This window comes from Terrapene carolina, unplaced genomic scaffold (genome assembly GCF_002925995.2).
Source record: "Terrapene carolina triunguis isolate 2854851 unplaced genomic scaffold, T_m_triunguis-2.0 Scaffold113, whole genome shotgun sequence".
Classification (NCBI taxonomy): domain Eukaryota; kingdom Metazoa; phylum Chordata; order Testudines; family Emydidae; genus Terrapene; species Terrapene triunguis.
In genome coordinates, this window is record NW_020664464.1 from 16,999,971 (window position 1) to 17,022,545 (window position 22,575).

A 22,575-nucleotide genomic window follows, 5' to 3' on the forward strand; every position below is an offset into this window, starting at 1 on the left:
CGGCCGGAGGCTTTTTTGCCTGGGGCGGCAAAAAAGCCAGAGCCGGCCCTGTTAGCAGCAAGGCATTTCCTGGGAAATATCCCACCCTCTGACTTCACCACCTCAACCAAACTTCACTATCATCATAGCTGTGAACAATATTAAATTGTTTGTTTAAAACATATACTGTGTGTATATCTATATAATATATAGTTTTTTGTCTGGTGAAAAAAAATTCCCTGGAACCTAAACTCCCCCCTCCCCCGCTATTTACATGAATTCATATGGGGAAATTGGATTTGCTTAACATCGTTTCGCTTAAAGTCACATTTTTCAGGAACATCACTACAACATTAAGCAAGGAGTTACTGTACACTACTTTATTCCAAATGGCTCCTCCAAGGGGGAGTATGCAGTCTCTATCCCCAAACAGTGACGGTCTTGTGAGGCATATTATGAGCCAGGCAGTCATTGGAGTACCAAGCTCTGTTACAGTATTGGCATGTTTCTACTGAGTGCACAAACTGGGTGCTAGCCTACAACATACTGATCTGAGTGCACATATTTTTGAGAGTGCAGCTAAGGCCATTCATATTTGAAAGCTTGGCCCTTTGTAAGTGTGTTTGGGGGGAGGGGGAGGCGACGCGGCAGGGGGGAGGTTAGAGTCACAGCCTGTTGCTATATGCCTCCAGTAGCAATTACCTACAGCAGCAGCCACTTCCAGCACTTTATTTACAAAAGCTGAATTGCAAATCTTACTCCTCTGTTTAAATTCTTAAAAACCCCACTCTGAGTCTGCTGTTCCATGAAAACACCCTAGAACATTTCAGATAATAGGAAATATCAGAAATCCAATTTCCTATCAAACCCTTATTTCCACATGGCTTCCCAGCAGAGGTGGCTATTTTTTACTTAAAAAGCAATAAAACCACCTAGCGATTTGTAAATTAAAACTATATGTTATCCAGCCACTAGGGAGGATAATGCTCTGTTAATCATTACACCCTTTTTTTTTGTTAAGCACCCAAGAATGTACCAAGTACCTTGCAAAATAAATCGAGACGGGGCTGGCCTGAAGATCGTATGTTCTAATGGCATAGCTGGCAATCAGCTAAGTTTTAAGAAAGAGGCAATGCCATAAGGCAGAGTAGGAAGGTAGCGAGGTTCTCAGAGCAGCAGATCAGATGTCTGTGTGTGGTAACACTGGTGTGAGGTGCAAAGCAGTGTTTGAGAGAGGATTGGGGACTGTTGGTGGATCAGGTGATCCCTTTGTCATTTTACCCATTAATGGGCTGACATGAGCTGTGGGTAAAGTGGCTAATTCTAGCCTGGTCTAAGCTGTGGGACTGTTAGCTAAAGCGGCTTTAAAATTCTGTTTTCTAACTTAGTTATGCCACCAGTGTGGATGGGGCACAGTTTTAGGGAATCTTTTGAGACCAGGTACTCACCTAGGGCATGATTCATCCCTGGGTTACTCTGGCCTGGGCCTTCGTAATCCAGGGATGGTGGCAGAAAGCCTGCTATAAAAGGGGCTCCAGTGGCACAGCTCTTCTCTGGGGGCCTCAGCCAGCTCAGTCCAAGGAGTGCTTGGTTCCTGATGGGCAGCACACTGAGTGCATGCCTTCTCACCCACCTGGGGGCAGCAGGATTCTTATGGCACCTCAGCTACATGTTAAAGCTGCCCACACTCGGGAAAGGCAGCAGTGCAAACACTCTGCCGTCTTCTGAAGGGAAATTTCTTTCCTCTTTGCCCCAGATGGGTGCATCTTGCTTGATTAGGGTTGAACCGAGCCTCTAGACTCAAGCAATTTTCAGAAGCTGTTTTTAAAAAATCAATCCCTGTCCACACTAGCTTGCAAGCCTTCCAAGGGACATAAATTGGTGTCTTCTGTGACTTTAGCACTATTGGACATAGTACTTCATAGGAATAATCATTGAAAAGTTTCATCAATAGACAGTTCTCCTGACAGCTGCTTTTCCCCTGCTTGTTTGGGTTTCTTAAAGTGGTGGAAGTTTCATCAGTCGACAGGGCACTGGACTGGGACTTGGGAGGGTGAGGTTCTAGGCCAGCTTTGCCACTGGCTGCCTTTGTGGTGCAGACAGATCATTTCACCTCCCTGTGCTTCTCTTTCCCCTCTCATCCTTTGTCCATCTTGTCTATATAGTTTGTAAGCTCTTCGGCACAGGAACGCTCTCTCACTGTGTCTATCTGGCATGTAGTACAGTGGGGCCCTAATTTAAGTTGAGGCTTTAAATGGTACCATAATACAAATAATGAGCAACAATAATCTTGGTGGCCTTTAGTAGTGATCTTATTGCTTTCCTCATTATTTTGGGGAGAGTTTGGATTTAATCTGAAATTTTCAACAGAAAAGATCGCTCTTGAATGTAGATCCATATTCAAGTGGTTAAAGAGGGGAGCTAGAGTAGTCATGACCATTGAAGTGGCATAAAGTTTCGTCAGCCAGCCAAAGTAGAAAAATCAATGATTGGAAGACATGTTCCCATGTTGAGTGTTGCTATAGCAACAGGTATGTAGAGAGCAAACAGCATCCTCTATGGAGAGGAAGAGGAATGTGCTGAGGAAAGAGAGCCTCAACTATACACCCCACGTGCCCTCCAAAATATATATCCCAACAGTTATCTAAGGCTCATGCCTCTTCTGCTGCACAGATTGTTTCTAAAGCAAATGTTAATGGGGAGATAACACACCATCTTGTTCTGTCTAAGAAGCTCTTGTACACAGCTATGAGTTGAACCAGTTGAGGGGGGGAAGTCTGAGTTTTTTCTGTCTGTGGATCAGGTGTCTATTTAGTAAAGATGGCCATCCCTGTTTGTACAGTTAACAAGAGAAAAACTACACGACTTTTGACTGTTTTCCTAGCTATACCACTTAGATCATCCAGATCAGTGACTAATGAGCAATTGATCCACTCTTTTCTACAAGCAAGTTGTTGCTGATAGACTAATATTTTTTTTAAAAAAGCCTAAATAACGATAGTCAATCAAATGTAGATAGAACATCTGGGAATTACTTGAAAATAAATAGTGCAAGACAAATGCCATGTACTCTTTAAACTTTTAGTCATCCAGCCTGCACTTTGTTATTTCTGTACCATTGTAACTGCAATAATTGAACTTCAGGCACTTGGCCTTTTTTCTGTTTCATGTTACCTTTGTACTCTCCAGGCTGAATAAATGCACTTTTAAAAGTTACCAGTAAACAAAACTGTGTGCATTGGTCAGCAGTGGTTGGACAGAAGTCAGTGAAGTTAAGGTCAGAAACGTTCACTGTTTTGAGAAATCATTCACAGGCAAAAGATAATCTGGATAGAGAAGTTGGGCTCTAAACTCTGAAGTGAAAGGAGCAGCCTTTCATTGTTTCTCCATTTCAGATTCAAATTCGTTGTAAATACTGATGTAAGACTGCAATCACCAACTACCAGGGTCAGTGCAGGACAATTTCAGAGCTCCTTACAAAGCCATTTGAATGGGGCCCCACAGCTGCATTTTGGAAGGGTCAGTGCGCAGCCTTCTTGACACACTCTCTCAAGTGCCCAAAAGTCCAATGCCCAGCTAGCTGTGGGGGGTTCAGCACCCCAAGTATAGGGCAGAGGAATAAGTAATGTGAGCAGAACTTGGGGACGGGGGTTGGAAGGAGTGTTAATGGAAGGAGTCTAGTATAGGAATGAAGTTACACCCTCAAAATCTCCAAATTGAACAACTGTCCATGAGCACGTTGTCCCAGTGTCTTGCTTTCTTTGCATTCCTTTCAGTACAGAATCCAAATCAAGGCCTCTGTGCTGATGTTCGCAGCCCTCTATGGTACTGCATCTCGCCTCTTCCTCCACAGCCGTGGCCTCCCAATGTTGTCGAACAATAAACTTTTAGTAACTCTTTTCCCTAAAGGTTTGTAAGGGTCCTTCCTTCCACCCTGTCATCTTGACTAAGCCAATTCAGCACTGAAGTCTCTCAGTGGTTTGAGCATTGGCCTGCTAAACCTGGGGTTGTGAGTTCAATCCTTGATGGGGCCATATAGGGATCTGGGCCAAAAATCTGTCTCGGGATTGGTCCTGCTTTCAGCAGGGGGCTGGACTAGATGACCTCCTGAGGTCCCTTCCAACCCTGATATTCTATGATTACAGTTTTCTACTTTGGGTATTTTTAATTGTTTGGATGGTGGTGGTAAAACACTTTCTTAGAAAAATAAAATAAAATGAGCAAATGTTGCTTGCCGTGTGACTGAACAGTAATAGCTCTAGTGTGTGATTACATGTACAAGTTTTTGATATGGTTAATTTGGTTGGCTCAAAATTTTTTTTGGAGAGCCTATTAAGGATCTGATCCAAAACCCACTGAAGTCAGTAGGAGTCCATCCACTGATTGATGTGAGTTTTCGATCAAGCTGTCTATGAGAGAGTCCAAATTTAATTTTATGCCAGATTTTTCTCTTGCATGTGTTTGAGTAGCTTTATTTGGTAATAAAAAAGCTAGTCTCTCTTCCAACTAAGCAAGATAAAATGTATCCCCTTGCTCAAATGCAGAAAGCTGCAAGCAGTTGCAGGAATGGCTTGTTGCTATGTATTCATTATAGTTCAACCCTGTTTGTCAGAAACATTTCAGGGCCATCTAAAAGTAAGGATTGAACAGTCAGTTTGCAATTTCTGGATAAACTGCTCGTGCTAGGAGGAAATGTGACATTGGGATAAATGGAGTTTTACTGTGTAATCGGGTTTGGTGTGTATCCAGAACCATGCTCCCTATTTTCTAATTATCAAAAGAAAGAGTTTTTCCTAAGTAAAGTTTAAAGGCTGCAATTGTTTCCAAGCCATCTAGACTGTCTTGATTAAAGGGATACTGTTAACTAGTTTGGGAACAAAATTTAGGTTATTTAATTATTATTTTTATTAATAATAAACAAAACACATTTTGTAAGCCCAAGTCTTTAAAGACTATCTCAAAATGTCCAATCAATTTTTTGTTTGGATGTTAAAATGGCAGTGTCAATGTCAAAATGACACTGCTGTCTGAAATGTTTTTACTTTTGTTTATAGTAACTGAAAGATACGGGAGACAAATATAAAGTTCAATTATATTAATATAGCATCTTAGCCTTAGAACAGAGCACACAGTACAATACATATAAGATCAATACGAGTTTTAAAATCAACACAACTCAATAAAATTAATACCCGTTCTTTAAAAAATACAAAAACAAAAAACAGAAGTTCAACCTTGCCCCAGAATCAGTTATAACTTTAAAGTCACAATCCCTGCAACAATATAGAAAAATAAACTAACAAGGGTTAGAAATGCATTATTTCATTTAGGTCATAAGGAGTCTCTCTTTTATATACTTGTTTTAGCAGTCTATCAGGCAAATAGGTCAAACGCCCTTTAATAGAAACATTTTCACTACATAGCAAGTATTCTTGCTTTTGAGCCAGTGTAGTAAAAGGCATCTGAGCCAGAAATGTGGCTAGACCTTTATTTCTCAGGTAACTGAACAAGTTACCAGAAAGTAAGTAGTGTGGTAGATCTTCAATTTAGCTAAACCTGCATGGGTGAAACTCCTCTCTCCCAAACAGGCTATCTTCATAGTTTGAAAACAGAGTCATAAATGCCCTCCTTGACATATTTGAACAAAAGTATTTCTCCAAACTATGTCTGCTCTTTGAAGAAGAAAGCCAAGGGGGCAACTGCCATGTCCAGTTGTTTGCAAATATCTTCTGCTCTAAATTTAATGGGAGATTCCACACTCTTGCCTACATCCCTAGCCAGGTCAAGTTGCAACAAGCACAACGAATGGAGAGAACAACGGACTTTCAAAAGCCAGAGGAACTCTAGGGGTTGTGTACTGCTCAGCTGTTCCCCCAGACATAACCTTGGACGATGCTGTAGATTCATATGCTGAATACTCAGCCAATAATTCAATATAAAGGCATTGAGCTTTACTCAAAACAGCGCACTCCCCTATCTCTACCCTAAGTAAAGCTGCCAGGGTGTAATTTGAGAGGCCGCGCCTGGGAGAAAAATATTATTTTCCCACAGGGTTTTTGTTTTGTGCATTTGATAGCGCTTTGTGTAGTTCCACGTAGCCTGTGTTACTTGTAGTTGTGTGGATTTTTCACATAGCAACACCAGGAGAGGGAAACGTTCTTTGAAAACAGGAAAATGTGTCTGCACAACTACAATAATTGGCAGCCGGGGGTTGGGCAGATGCAATACCTGAAACTACTTTTAACTAACTTTTTTGAAGTTGAATAGCTTTCAGGTTGTGTCCCATTTTAAACATTTACCTAAAGAGCCATAACCCAAGCATTTCAGTAATCTATTAGTGCACATGAACCTGAAAGAGACTGATCTATTTTCAGTTGCCTAAAATAAGTGAAATGGAAAATAAATATATTTTTCCTCTATTTACATTGTTTGTTAAATTTTAGAGATTCCCTGGGTTTTCATAATCAATAGTGTTAGAAAAATAATTTCCTTACTATGGTTTTTAACTCAAGTCCCTTTCCAAATATGCCCTGTGAAGTTAGTTACTATTACAAAATCTGGATTTTATCTTTTGACCCTTGAAATGTGAGAGCTGTGATAGATCTGTGTTTTAAGTAAACGTTCCTCCATCGTTTTTTCCTATATTCTGGTTTGTATAAAGATTAATAATTAAAATGTTTGTGTTTACAGGGAGGCTGTGTGGATTCAACAAACCAGAGTCTAGTTCTGCTCCTCATGACCCTTGGACAGCAGGATGTTTCCAAAGTCCTACTAGGACCTCTGTCTCCGTACACGTAAGTTGTTCTCTTTAACTTCAATATCACATCTTGTTTAATTTGCAATTAATAGAATAACATGTATTTTTGTGCAGAACATTTCGTTTGTGGCTATGAACAGACGTACTTGTACTGATCATTTAACGATCAGTACATAAGTTACCTAGTGTTTATTTTTACACACTGGAAGAACACTTCCTTACTTTCCTATTTTCCCTCTGATTCCAAGGCAATTAAACTGTCAGAGACCAGTTTGTTGTTGGTTCTTGGTCTTGGATTGTTTACACATCAGTTACATTTTTGTTGCCTAGCATAAGCTCTCTTATTTTGCCTAATGACCTCTGTTGTAGTTGTGCACATAATGGAATGTATTCTGAATGGCTGACTAACACCAAGATCATATCCAGCTCATGGCATGAGTGTCAAAGAGAAACACCTCAAGGGTGTATCTCGTTGAGATACTTGGGACCCTGGAGTCTTAGAACTGTTATGGATTGCATTTTATTTTTGTTTTGGCCTTTTTTCTGACAGTTTTTCAAGGTCTGTGGCAGTTACCAGTCTGAAGAGAGAGAAGTGCTGTGTTTCCCCCATTGTTGGTTGGGACACAGAAAGGCAAAAGGCACACTGCTTTCCTGTTACCATAGCTGGCTGATGAACAATTGACTAGACCAAAGCAGTTACCAGAGATTGAATTGATCAAACAGTACCCCTTTAAGGGAAAGGGGAGAGATGTGCATGTGTGGGGATGATATCAAACAATTAGAACATGAACTGTCCTTTTTCGGTTATCATGGTACCGGTGCTGTATACGTGAAAGGTACAGTACTGTGATAACTGAAGAATGATGGTGCCATCACATGAAAGCTACAAACTGCATAACTGCTACCAAACCCTGATACCTCAGAAACCAACAGATCCACCAGAGTTGTGTGGAAGGGGGTTTGTATGGATTTTGAGGGGAGCAATGGAGGATTATCTTTATGGAAGGGGTGAAGTAGACCATCACAAGGTGAGTATCTACTTAGTGTTCAGTAATATCATCCAACATCAATGATTAGACTACACAGTTAAGAGTGTAATAATCTGATGTCTTACAGTTTCAAACCACAAAGTTTGTAAAGCATTAATTTTTAAGTGGACTGATTTCAGCTGCTTTAGTTGTTGACATTCTTGTAACGCTAGTGCGGGGTGGAGAGGTTTGGCAGTGGAGGAGGGTTACTATTGAGATCAGCGTGTTTCATGTGAGATCATGTAAGTGTTTTTTTTTTTGTTTTTTTTCCTGTCTGCAACTTCTGTGCTGCTAATATCTAAGGGTTGAGAAATCAGTCTCCACAGCTACTGAGCATAGATGAATGACACATTTTAAAAAATAACAATGAGAAGCAAAATGCTATTGAGTTCCACTCCATTTCCCCAACCCACACCTTCCGCCCTCCCCTCTGATTGCTGCTATGTTAGTAGCATCTTGCATTTAGCACCTTCACACTGAAAAATCCCAAACTACTTACTTTATAAATGATATATACAGCATTGATTTCCCTTGTCTAGTGCAGTGCAGCTGGTGGATTATGGTGTTGGGAGTGGGAACAATACTTGGAATAGGTCCCTTCCCCCGACCCTGTGTGAAGGAGGACTCGACCAGGTTAATTGGGGGGAGGGGTGCTCACATGCCAGGCATGCCATCTCTGGCACAGAATTAAATCAGCGGTCCCACCAAAGCTCGGTACAGAGGTAAAATAACCTCTCTCTTCCTACTTGAGATTCCCCCATTTGTGCATCCCAGGATCTCATTAGCTCTTTTGGCCACAGCATCACACTGAAAGCTCATGTTCAGCTGATTATCCACCACGACCCCCAATCTTTTTCAGAGTCATTCCTCCCCAGGATAGATTTCATAGAATATCAAGGTTGGAAGGGACCTCAGGAGATCATCTAGTCCAACCCCCTGCTCAAAGCAGGACCAATCCCCAATTAAATCATCCAACAGATTTTTGCCCCATATCCCTAAATGGCCCTCTCAAGGATTAAACTCACAACCCTGGGTTTAGCAAGCCAATGCTCAAACCACTGAGCTATCCCTCCCCCCCATCCTGTAAATATGGCCTATATCCTTTGTTCCCAGATGTATACCTCTACACATAGCCATATGAAAACGCATATTGTTTGCTTATGCCCAGTTTACCAAGCAATTCAGATCTCTCTGAATCAGTAACCTGTCCTCGTCATTATTTACCACTCCCCCAATATTTGTCATCTTCAAACTTTCAGTGTAGATTTTGTTTTCATCCTAGTCGTTGATAAAAACATTAAATAGCCTGGGTCCAAAACTCATCCCCACTGGAAACAGAGTCTATCGAGGACAATTCCCTGTACACAGTTACATTGTGAAACCTATCAGTTAGCCAGTTTTTAATCCATTTAATGCATGCCTTGTTAATTTTATATTCTAGTTTTTTAATCAAAATGTCATAGATTCATAGATTCTAGGACCGGAAGGACCTCGAGAGGTCATCGAGTCCAGTCCCCTGCCCTCATGGCAGGACCAAATACTGTCTAGACCATCCCTGACAGACATTTATCTAACCTACTCTTAAATATCTCCAGAGATGGAGATTCCACAACCTCCCTAGGCAATTTATTCCAGTGTTTAACCACCCTGACAGTTAGGAACTTTTTCCTAATATCCAACCTAAACCTCCCTTGCTGCAGTTTAAGCCCATTGCTTATTGTTCTATCCTTAGAGGCTAAGGTGAACAAGTTTTCTCCCTCCTCCTTATGACACTCTTTTAGATACCTGAAAACTGCTATCATCTCCCCTCTCAGTCTTCTCTTTTCCAAACTAAACAAACCCAGTTCTTTCAACCTTCCTTCATAGGTCATGTTCTCAAGACCTTTAATCATTCTTGTTGCTCTTCTCTGGACCCTCTCCAATTTCTCCACATCTTTCTTGAAATGCGGTGCCCAGAACTGGACACAATACTCCAGTTGAGGCCTAACCAGCGCAGAGTAGAGCGGAAGAATGACTTCTTGTGTCTTGCTCACAACACACCTGTTAATGCATCCCAGAATCATGTTTGCTTTTTTTGCAACAGCATCACACTGTTGACTCATATTTAGCTTGTGGTCCACTATAATCCCTAGATCCCTTTCTGCCGTACTCCTTCCTAGACAGTCTCTTCCCATTCTGTATGCGTGAAACTGATTGTTCCTTCCTAAGTGGAGCACTTTGCATTTGTCTTTGTTAAACTTCATCCTGTTTACCTCAGATCATTTCTCCAATTTGTCCAGATCATTTTGAATTATGACCCTATCCTCCAAAGCAGTTGCAATCCCTCCCAGTTTGGTATCATCCGCAAACTTAATAAGCGTACTTTCTATGCCAATATCTAAGTCGTTGATGAAGATATTGAACAGAGCCGGTCCCAAAACAGACCCCTGCGGAACCCCACTTGTTATACCTTTCCAGCAGGATTGGGAACCATTAATAACTACTCTCTGAGTACGGTTATCCAGCCAGTTATGCACCCACCTTATAGTAGCCCCATCTAAGTTGTATTTGCCTAGTTTATCAGCTGAAACAATTTGACAAAATCAACACAAATTCACAAAATGTTTCAGTCAACCCTAATCTGCATTTTTTGGTGCGGAAAAAAGCTTTGGCTATAAAATGTCACCCAGCTTTACTGTCAAACACTTCCTGAGATCATCTCATTGTTTGGGATTTGGCATCATGTTTTAACCAGAACAGCCTCAAAAAATAGGAGGGTGTGTTTGTCTAATGGCTCTATAATATGCACAAGAGATCATAAACTGTAATTGGCTGGCTGATGTCTGGGAAATGTGTATATCTAGACATTTAAATGTTGAACAGACTCTTGTCATCATAGTTGTGTGGTTGGAGAGTAAGTAAACCTGGAGCAAATTCTGTAATAGATCTGCCTTCTTATGAAGGCAACCATTAGATAGAAGCTGTGTTTGTGCAATATACCAACACTTCTAATTGGTTAGGCCACTTTAGCTAGCTTTGGGACAGCACGTCACTTGGAGTCTAAGGGTATGTCTACACTACAGCTGCTACAGTTGATGGAAGGGGTTTTTCCGCCGATGTAGTTAATCCATCTCCCCAAGAGGTGGTAGCTAGGTTGATGGAAGAATTCTTCCATAGATGTAGCTGAGTCTACACCAAGGGTTAGGTCAACTTTGCTACTGTGCTCAGGGCATGGAATTTTTCACAGCTTGGAGCAACCTACAAGGTCGAGCTAACTTTTAAGTGTAAAGTAGACCTAACTTTTCTGCTTGAAGTGTAAATGAATGTCAGTGAAATGACTTTTGTGGTGACGATAATTTAGTGAACTACAGAAGAAGCTGCTTTGCCCGTAAAAAACTTTTAAGTCCATGTGCAATTGATGTATCTCACTTCATTTCACTTTGCAGCCTTCTGGAAAAAGATGCTGCTTCTGTAAACACTTTTTGTTTTGCTCAAGGCAGTGGTTTTTGTTTGAAGTTCAGGGAGAAGTGGAATGCTGCATACCATGCTGCACTCTGCTCCCCCCTGCAGACTGACGAGGCTGCACCTGGAGGTGGCTTCCATACATTAGGAACTGCAGCCTCTCCAACCTCCCTCTTTTCCCTGATTTCCACCCCTCGTACTTATGTGACAAGACAGCGGAGGATTATTAAACACTGTCCCAAAGGAAGACCACAGTTCTCTGCCATTTCCTGCCAAATTCTGTTTTGCTTTCACTGCTCTTAGAGGTTTCTGTATGGAAGAATGGTCTGCTCTGCTCTGTCTCCTCCATTTCCCCCACAGTGTGCTCCTGGTGCTGCCACCATTTCTGGACCATCCCACTATTGGGGGAGTGCCTTGGGACTTCCTTAGGTCTTGTAGTGCTTCAGCAGTGATTTTTGTCTCTCTCTTGCCTCCTGCTTCCTCTGTGTCAGGAACTATTTCTTAAAATAGCATCGGGGGCACAGAACTGAAAAGGAATTTGATCTCAAAACTGTGATCAATATAGTATTAAAGTTCTTAGGACAGGCTACCTGCCAAAAGAAGGCTCAGGAGTGGTGTGCATGTCCCCTCTTTCCAAAGGCTAAACTTATCTGGGAAGAGAATCTTGGGAACCTAGCAATTGTCCCAGTGGATTAAACCAGCAGTTCATCCACTTTGGTATCGTGGCTCTCTAACAGTGATTGGTACCAGCTTCAGAAGAGAGGGCAAGCATCACATAGTGAGCAATTATCAATTTTCCATTTTGTTGCCTTTCAGTTTCATTGACTGTCCCCAAGGCGCATCCCATTTACCTTCTTTATACCATTCATTATTTTTTCTGTCATATCCACTCCAGTTTGTCTCCTCTTCAGAGCTGCTTTGTTTAATCTGTTTTGTCTCTCTTCCATAGAGAAGTCTCTTCAGACCTGTAATCTTGAAAAAATACATTTTCAGGTGTAAACACTTTTCCAAAAGAAGTCCAGAATCTGAATTCTCTCTCTTTTTTTTTTTTTAAAGCGATACTGTTAGATTCCAAAGATACATGTATTTTAGCAGAGGGGAGCTTGTAAAACTGATCAGATATGTGCTTTTGAATCTGCTTACTGTATTCCCCCCCACACACAAAACATTTTGAATTTCCTTAGCTACTGTCAAAAGTATTTTTCAGAAATCCCAGTAAAGTTTAGCACTGAACATTTTGGGGGGGCAGAATGGATAGGGAACTGGATTGGGAGACATGGGAACTGGATTCTATTCTGATTCTGCCACTGACCTGCTGTGTGACCACAGTCAGGTTATGCTACCTCTGTGTCTCAGTTTCCCCTCCCACTCTTCGTGTGGTCTATTTAGATTAACAACTCTTCAGGACAAAGACTGTCTTTTTGTCTTTTTTTGCAGCGCCAGGCTCAGTTGGAGCCTTCATCTTAGTATTGCTATAATACAAATAAGATTTTTTTTCAAACCCATACACTCATTTTCCTACCTCTGTACCAAGTAGCCAGAATGTGAGCGAGAGTAGCTTTCAAGCCACATAGAGCTCGAAAGCGTGTCTCTCTCACCAACAGAAGTTGCTCCAGTAAAAGATATTACCTCACCCACCTTGTCTCTCTAAAATCCTGGGACAAACACAGCTTCAACTACAAATCTCATTGAACGTTAGTCTGTGGTCTACTTACAGGACAAGACCTCTGTGTTAACTAAATGAGTAACTGATTTGTTGAAGATAGTTTAACACTTTCTCTCTCTCTTTTTTTTTAAGAAAAAGAAAACTCACTTGTCCTCTCTCCCTTTCAGAATTGAGTTTCTACGACATTTGAGAAGCTTCTTCCAGATTATGTTCAAAATTGAAACCAAGCCATCTCATGAAGAGCTCCAGGGTGGAGAGAAAGTCTTAATGACGTGTGTTGGCATTGGATTTTCCAACCTTAGCAAGACAATCAAATGATAAAATATCTGCAGCTTTTACGAAAATGTGACGTCAAAACCAGTACAACAGAGATGTGGTTTAGCATTGAACATACAACATGGTTGGGCCTCTTCTCCTTCTTTTCCCCCAGACTAATGTGGTGGTTGCTGAATGCAACTGTCTTTAACAGTTTTACATTTTTATGGAGGAGTTAAGGAAGGAGACCTTAACAAAGGTGACCAAAAAGAGAATGGCAGAGCAAATAATTTGTCAAAATATGTGTGTGTAGGGGGGCGGTAATTACAGAGCCCCATCTAAGAAATACCAACATTGAAATAAACTGAACTCAAACTAGAACAATAGTTGTTGTTTTTAAGTTGTACGTATACAGAATTTGTCAAAGGCCTCAATTCTGAGAACACTTATGTACATAATGTTACGCATATAAGTAGTTGCATGGCCCTTCATGGAACTATTTGCATTTATGAGGTCAAGTGCGTACATAAGTGTTTGCAGAATCAGGGTCTGAATCTTGAGTGGGCATTAGATAAGGACCATAAAGACAGTGGAAAGTCTCTTACTGATGTTATGGGCTTTGTTCAAGCTTAGTGAACTGCTGGTGTGGGGATATAGAAGAAATATCTGCCATTTAACTTTTTTTAAGATTAGAATATGTAAAAGATGTTTGCCTATACTGATGTAATTCAACTTTCTTGCTTCCGGAGGCGGGGGAGATCTTTTGACTAGGTATCTGATTTGTAAATTGTTTCATTTCAGATCCTTTATTTTACTGTTAGAAAAATTGCTTGGGTTGGTTTGTTTGTTTGTTTATACAGTATTCCAAACACTCCAAAACAGGACTGTTCTGATCATTTGGGAAAGGTAGCCACAGGGTTTTGGTGGACTAAATGTATCACATCTGGGTATTGTCTTGTGTGGCTGCAATCTTTGTGGGTGAGGAGTTTGGTTGGGGTTCCTTTCTTAATGTCTGTTGGGTATCTTTCAAATTACCAAATGATGAAATATCCCATCAGGAAAGATTTTTTTTTTTTCACACAGCAGCGGTGAGTAGTAGATGCTAGTGCACACATGTTAGAGTTTAATATTGGACTGCTCTTATACAAGGAAAAAGTATTAAGCACATGGCCACAGATTGAAGTAGTTTTCCTCAGTATGACAGACAATGAGGATGACTAATTTAAAATAAAACCATTTCAAAAACTGTGCCACTGGCTGTTACAATGGTCATAATCCTTTATAAACTATATTAATGCAACATGCTTTGATTAATAATAGTATTACCCCATTAGAAGATCATGAGAATGCATTCTTATCCATTACCATTGTAAGAAATGCATCTGTAACATGATAGGTACATGTTGGACCCATGTAGGAATTCGACGGAAGACTGTGTATATGTGCTGTAAATTATTGGAGGCAACAATACTCATTATGTACTGTACTTGAAATTCTGTGTTTTTGTAGCAATCTGCCTACACATTTATTTAGAAAAATAAAATTGTATAGATTTTTCTAAATGAGGCTTTTCCCCCTTTTTTAATTTTGTTTTTCCCTAGACTAGCACTCTGAATTTTCAAAAGATAAACAGCTCCTCTAAACTGATACGAATGTGATAATTGTCACCTTCTAAAACTTCTGGGAAGAGCGAAATAGGGGTGACTTTTTCATCTGTTCTTTTAATACAATGTGTAGAAATGACTGTGAAAAGTGATAAAGCTGGAATATTTTGTACTCTGTCATACACATCAGTGAAGGGAGCTGAGATGTAGTTTATGCCATGGCACAGCCTAGTTGATATTACTAGCATGTCATGCCTTCATTGATATTCAGGACACATGTCATAAAATGCTGCAGCATGTGTCACATGATGTAAATCATGTAACTCAATGTTTTATGGCTGGGCTGTGTAATTCATTATGTGGAATTGTGTCCTTACTCTTCAGAACCTTGATGGGGCACTAGAGTGCTATGTAGTCTGTGCAAACCACAGTCAACGTACAAAATACAGTACCGCTCCTATGTTGCAACAGATGGACTTTCTCTTACATGCTTTTAGCCCACATTTGCAGTCTAACCTGGTTGGTGAATACTGTTTCCAGTAATTGATGGGGGAATAAGATCTCAGATTGACTCTTAGCACCTGAATCTTTAATCACAATCAAATCTTTCAAATAACGCTGTTCAGAAGACTGTTCCTTCAGGTAAGAAAGAAACCCACTATGTTGTGAAGCCAGAATTGGGTGCCTGAAATTACCCTAAGAACTCTTAAATGCAGTGCCAGAGATGGGGCTCAGTATTGGTTAAATTTTGACTGAGTTTCTGATGTGCAGCTCTGCAAACCTTTTCCATGTGTAGAGTCGTGTTTGTAAAGGGTAAGAGGTTGTGACGCTCTTAAGAGCTGCAGCTTAATTCTGCACATTAACGTTTTTTCCCGAAAATCGTCATATGATCCTTGTTGTCTTGATAGTCTTCCCTCATAATATAGAGCAAATGCCCTAACTACATATACACAGAGCCGCTTTTCTGCAGCAGTCGACTTGCAACCCAGTGGTTGAAGCAGATAAGAGTAGAAGGGGAGCTCACCAGCACTGGCTATATGTAGTCATGGATGTTAACCCCATGTGGTGAAGTATCACCTATGTCCTAGTGTGTGATAGGCCATGGTACAGGGAGTAGAATGGAATGAAGGCATTAATGTATGTGAAAGGAGTACATGTTCCCAAGCACTCTGTGTTGTGTATGTGATTGTGGAATATCCTTTCAGCTCCCATCCCACACTCCTCTGTGGAGTTCCAGGAGGGGAACAGGACTGACAGGTGGTTCTGTTTCCCCGGGATTCTGGGTGGGGGAGAGGAAGTCAGTGATGGGTCTCCCTGAAGTGGGGAGAGAATTGGAGGCGGAGCCCCTCTTTTCCCCCTGGAGGGGAGGGGAAAGCAACAAGGGAACAGATCTGTCCATAGAAAAAAGGAGAGTGATGGACTGCTTTGGACAACTGCTGCTCCAAGCCTTCCCGTCAATAGGTGGAGCCTTTTAAAGGCCTCAGCCAGACTCCTTTCTCCTGCTTCCACTTCATATTCTCCTGCCTGATGAGTCGTCATTCATCAGCCACTGAAAATACAGGAGGAGGATGGTTGAGCTTACTCAGGAAAGGGAGAGGGGGGAACTCTTCTGTCTTCAGCAGAGGATGGAGAGTTACACTCTCACTTACCGGAGCCTCTGCCCATCTCTAGTTTGCTGGGCAGAGGCCAAAGCACAGGCTCCTGGGAGGTTACTGGCAAAATATAAGTACAGGGTTAACTTGCAGAGATAACATCAAGGAGCAGGTTTCTTTGAAGTTCCATGATCAGTCATGTTGGGCTGATGCTGAAGCACAGACCTCACAACCTTTATCTTCTGCTCTGATGTCAAGGCACAGGCTTCTGTGAAATGTCTGGCTCGTCTGATGTACACAGGTGGCATAGATTTCTCTGAGGTTTTGCATCTCTATCATGCTGGGCTGATGTCAAAGCGTAGGCACGTAAAACACAAGATTATTTTATGTGGCAGCCACTTAGTGCCACAGAAAACTGTTGCTGCTAGCTCTAGCGCTCTCTCCAGTCTGAGCATGTTTCTAATGTTAAAACTACTGATGGGAAGTATCAGATGGGAACTTTAGTCACAATTAATCTTGGGCCACAAATCTCTCTCTCAAAAAATCAAGTTAGCTAGCAATAGTTTTTTAATATTAGAAGTGGATACAATCAAATAAAATCCCTGTCAAAGTAACTGGGGTTCCCCCCATGTTTGTGCTTGTTCTGTGTTTTACACTACCGCCAGGCAGTACAGACGTTTTGGTTAATTAAGAGATGGCAAGTCTAATTCAATGAACACTAGAATCCAGAACTCCAAAAGACTAGTCCCAGCTCTGCTACAGGCTTGCTGTGTAGCTCTGGGCAAAAACACAATCTCCATCTGTAAAACCTAAATATCTACCCATCTCGTGGCTTTTGATTATTTGTATAACATCTTGAACAGCTATATAATGGTTACATATTATCTTGTTTGCCTCTGGGGAAGACATGAGATATTCTCATCTCAAGGTGCGTGGGCTTGCCATCTTCCCCTCCCCCCCCCCAATGAAAATGGCATCCACAATGAGATGTATGCCCCCCAGACTGTCACTTTTGAATATACTGAAAAACTTTCTAGTAAAGATTATGGCCCTGAAATTACTTGGAATTACTGGGGGGGTTGTGACAATGAGTACATTGCTCATTTTGCTTAATACAGGTAAGGAGTGGGAGGTGCTTGGTTTCATTGTGAATAAAAAGCTTTCAAAATTGATGCTGAAAAACGCATAGAAGGACTATAGTTATTCAAACGTCATAAGTCTGGTTTCTGGTAAATTCTGTTTTTGTCAGCATGATTAATCCTTCCTACTTATGCAAACCGTTACAAGACTCCCTGTCTTCTTTCTTTAATGTTAGTGAGTTTGTTGCTTCTAACATGATCAGCTTCCCTGAAAGTATCAGAGAACACGATCATACATTATTTATATCTCTCTTTTGTAAGTATAGCGTGCCCAGTGCCCTTGTGCCCCAGTTTATTTCAGTTCATTGTATCAAAGCACTGAGATTCCACCATAAAGTATTTAACTGATTGTCTGCCTTGCGTGGGTAGGCACAGATTATGGACTAAAGGTCTGGTCCTGCACCACTGAAATCAATGGAGCTTCCACATTGACTTCAGCGGGGACAGGATCAGACCCTAAACTCCCAAAATCCTGTCCCAGTATGCATTGGATTTGGTATCAAGCCTGTGTGGCTTGTCTGGAGCAGCTCTTACTTTATTCCAAAGTCCTGGCTGGGAATCGGGGGGGGGGGGGGAGGGGAATATACTCTGTAGATTCCACTCCTTGCTGCTGTATGTATCCTCTTTGACAGGGTTAGCATCCAGTCATACCCAGATATATATTTTTAATATATGCATCATCTTTATCTCTCCTGATCTTCATATGTTCACCTATGTCACATGGTGGGATGGCCCTATAAGGGAGTTGAGGGTAACCCCACTTGTGACACTCTCTCAGGTGAGGGGTTTGAGGCCAAGGATCAGGTGATAGCTGTAGTTCACCTGGTCCATGGATAAAAGGCCAACGAGCAGCTCAGTTAGAGAGCCTTACAGGGAGCAGATAGCCTGTTGTAGAAGAGTAATGTGCTAAAATGGTCCGAGTCTTTCTTGGACAGATGAATCCAATAAGTAGCAATGAGAAAGTGCACTTCCACCAGTAGGCCCCTCACTTGTGGAGTCTCAAGGATCAGTTCTCTCTGGTTCTTTTTAAATGTCCACATACAGCCACTAGGTGACCTGGGCAGACAACCCAGACTCAAGTGCCAGCAATATGCAGGTAACACACAGCTCTACCGATCCTTCACGACATACAACCACACTACTACCACTAGGCAGTGTGGCCTTGTGGACTGAGCACTGGGCTGGGATTCAGGATGCCTGGATTTTATTCTTGATTCTGCCGCAGGCGTGCTTAGTGACTTTGCACAAGTCACTTCCCCTCTCTGTGCTTCAGGTTCCTTATCTGGAAAATAGGAATAATCATACTGCCTCCTTTGTAAAGTGCTTTTGAGATTTACTGAAGAAAACTGCTATATAAGAATATTATTTATTATTATTACCACTCCTAGATGGCCCAGTGCTTGGATGAGATCAGCCCATGGATGAACACCTGGCTGAAGCAGAACCTGAGCAAGGCAGAGGTGATGCTGGTGGGCAGAGGAAAGAATTTGCAGCTACAATGCAGTCTCCATTGGTTGGAAGAACACACCCACAATTGGTCAATTCAGTCCAAATCTAGGTTCCTCACTGGTGCCTGGATGCTAAGGTCTCATATAGCAACTGCAAGTAACTTCTACCATCTCTGCTTAGCTATGTTGGCAGATGATGATCTGGCTTCCCCTATTCACAACTTAGTCCCCTCTTAGCTGGATTATACCAGTGTGATATATCTAGGCATGAAGCCTCCAGTACTTAGGAAACTACTACACTGCGCTGCAGCATGTCTCCTCAGCAACACAGGCTACTGTGAGCACATCAAACCTGTCCTCTATACTGGCTTCCAATAGGATATCAAATCAAGTTCAAAATCTTGCTCTCTGTGGTTGGGGCTCATCATGATACCTAAAAGAGTACCTACAACTCCAGGTTGTGGGAGGCAGGGGGAGGAGTTTCAGAGTTTGAACTGGAGCAATTAATATTTTTCAAACATTATTATTTTAAAAATTCAACTTTGTTTTCCCCTCAAATTTTCTCCCCTTCCCCCCCCCCCCCCGCTTTATGCCACTGAGTATTGATTGCAAAACAATGAACAGTGCCCCAGGTTCTTTTGTTTTGTTTTTCTTTTACTTTTTCTTTTCCCCACTCTGGAACAGAAAATAACTTTTTTCATGAGAGCCTTGGAATAAATATTTTAAAAATGAGTGCAGCAAGCCCCCTATATCTCTTTATCTCCATACCCAGCTACTCCTGTGAATTACACACCCAAATTATGGGTGGCATGTATTTTTTGGAAACTTGGGTTTTAATCTCTTCTAACCTGCAATTACTACACTGTAAATAAGGTGTACTAATTTACCAGTATGTTTGTTTTTATTTACCTTAGTAAAAGAACAACAATGCAGTTTATACAAAAATTTTAATAATGCAAACCAATAACATGGCTGAAGTTTTGCGGGAAAGTAAATGTCCTTCTTTGAAGTGGATTCTTTGATAAGATACCATCCATTTATACTGCAGGTACTGGATTTGGGATGACTGCATAAACACAGGGGACCAATGATAGAAGTTTAAATGTACAAGATGTGACTAATAGTGGGAGTAAAAGTACAGATCCAACCCTAGTTAAGTTACTAATTTGGAGTGCTACTCAGGCTTCTGGAATCTACCTCAATAAAGATTTTCGATGGTTACAACAACAAAATTTTAGAAGATGTTGAAAATTACTCTCAGCAAACATGATGTGCCACAAGTTGACCAGGCAGCAGATTCCTTAGCAGTGAAGTAATGATGTCATAAAGTTACCTGCACTCAACCAAACTGTAGAATTAAAGTTAGAGTGTTAGCCCATAACTCCACCTAGACGAAACAACTGGTTTATGCAGCTCTGCAATGGAATGTTTACAATTACTCACATTTGCTCATTGCTTTAAAGGGAAATAAAATAAAAAGGATAGAAAAAAGGATATGCAGTTTCACAGATCGGCCAATCTTTGAAGAAGAAGCAACAGTTCTTCAGGGCAATCTACAGATCAGATTCCTGTTTATCCATAGACCAGGTGTAGCATGAGCTGTGGCAGTGCAATCTGCCCCACTCCTGATGGACCACTTCCATGGGGTAATGATAATTAAAGTTGTATGCCCATTCGGTTTCCACAGGCGAGGGTTGAAATTGTCAAAAAAAATTAGGGCTGTCAATTAATCGCAGTTAACTCACGCAATTAACTTAACAAAATTAATCACGATTAATTGCACTGTTAAACAATAGAATACCAATTGAAATTTATTAAATATTTTTGATGTTTTTCTACATTTTCAAATATATTGATTTCAATTGTACACTTTGTATTCTGTGTTGTAGTGCTCACTTTGTATTATTTTTTATTAGAAATATTTGTACTGTAAAAATGATAAAAGAAATAGTATTTTTCAATTCACCTCATACAAGTACTGTTGTGCAATCTCTTTATCATGAAAGTGCAACTTACAAATGTAGGGTGGGTTTTTTTTTGTTACATAACTGCACTCAAAAACAAAGCAATGTAAAACTTTAGAGCCTACAACTCCACTCAGTCCTACTTCTTGTTCAACCAATCGCTAAGAGAAACATGTTTGTTTACATTTACGGGAGATAATGCTGCTCACTTCTGAGTTACAATGTCACCTGAAAGTGAGAACAGGTGTTCGCATGGCACTGTTGTAGCTGGCAACGCAAGATATTTATGTGCCAGATGAGCTAAAGATTCGTATGCCTCACATGCTTCGGCCATCTTTCCAGAGGACACACTTCCATGCTGAAGATGCTAGTTAAAAAAATGCATTAATTAAATTTGTGACTGAACTCCTTGGGGGAGAATTATATGTCCCTTGCTCTGTTTTACCCACATTCTGCCATATATTCCATGTTATAGCAGTCTCGGATGATGACACAGCACATGTTGTTCATTTTAAGAACACTTTCACAAAGAAACCAATGTGAAATTTCTAAAGATAGCTACAGCACTTGACCCAAGGTTTAAGAATCTGAAATGCCTTCCAAAATCTGAGAGGGATGAGGTGTTGAGCATGCTTTCAGAAGTCTAAAAAGAGCAACACTCTGATGCAGAAACTACAGAACCAAATCACCAAAAAAGAAAATCCGCCTTCTGCTGTGGCATCTGACTCAGATGATGAAAATGAATATGCATTGGTCCGCACTGCTTTGGATTGTTATCAAGCAGAACCCGTCATCAGCATGGATGCATGTCCCCTGGAATGGTGGTTGAAGCATGAAGGGACATATGAATCTTTAGCGCATTTGGCATGTAAATATATTGTGACACCAGCTACAACAGTGTCATGTGAACACCTGTTCTCACTTTCAGGTGACATTGTAAACAAGAAGCAGGCAGCATTATCTTCTGCAAATGCAGGGCCGGCTCCAGGGTTTTGGCCACCCCACGCAGCCAAACAAAAAACAAAAAATCTGCGATCTGCGGCGGCAATTCGGCAGGAGGTCCTTCGCTCCGAGCAGGAGTGAGGGACCGTCCGCCGAATTGCCGCCGAACAGCTGGACGTGCCGCCCCTCTCCGAAGTGGCCGCCCCAAGCACCTGCTTGGTAAGCTGGTGCCTGGAGCCGGCCCTGTGCAAATGTAAACAAACTTGTTTGAGCGATTGGCTGAACAAGAAGTAGGACTGATTGGACTTGTAGGCTCTAAAGTTTTACATTGTTTTATTGAATGCAAGTTTTTTTGTACATAATTCCACATTTGTAAGTTCAACTTTCATGATAAAGAGATTGCACTACAGTATTTGTATTAGGTGAATTGAAAAATACAATTTATTTTGTTTTTTACAGTGCAAATATTTGTAATCAAAAATAAATAAGTGAGCACTGCACACTTTGTATTCGGTGTTGTAATTGAAATCAATATATTTGAAAATGTAGAAAACATCCAAAAATATTTAAATAAATGGTATTCTATCATTTATTAACAGCGCGATTAATTGTGATTAATTTTTTTTAATTGCTTGACAGCCCTAATAAGAATCAATCCAACCTATGTTGGTTGTGGTGGTAGATTTTTGTGAGAAGGACTGTTGTCCACTGAGAACTGGCTCAGAAGCCTCAGTCCATCAGGTGGTAACAACTTCAAATC

General features: G+C 41.0%; 1 protein-coding gene across 2 annotated transcripts in view; it reads left to right on the top strand.

The window, feature by feature from the left end:
* The window catches only part of RCL1 (RNA terminal phosphate cyclase like 1), a 51,192-nt gene extending 31,733 nt beyond the window's left edge, over window positions 1–19,459 (top strand). The window contains exons 8-10 of one of the 2 annotated variants that reach the window (XM_024218142.3): window positions 6,670–6,773; window positions 13,039–13,143; window positions 18,850–19,459. In XM_024218142.3, the coding sequence (XP_024073910.1) occupies window positions 6,670–6,773; window positions 13,039–13,143; window positions 18,850–18,886 (246 nt within the window). In that variant the 3' untranslated portion in view covers window positions 18,887–19,459. Of the gene's footprint in view, window positions 1–6,669; window positions 6,774–13,038; window positions 14,761–18,849 lie in introns of those variants that run through there. The other variant, XM_024218141.2, reaches the window with a different exon arrangement.
* The last annotated feature ends 3,116 nt before the right edge of the window (window positions 19,460–22,575 follow it).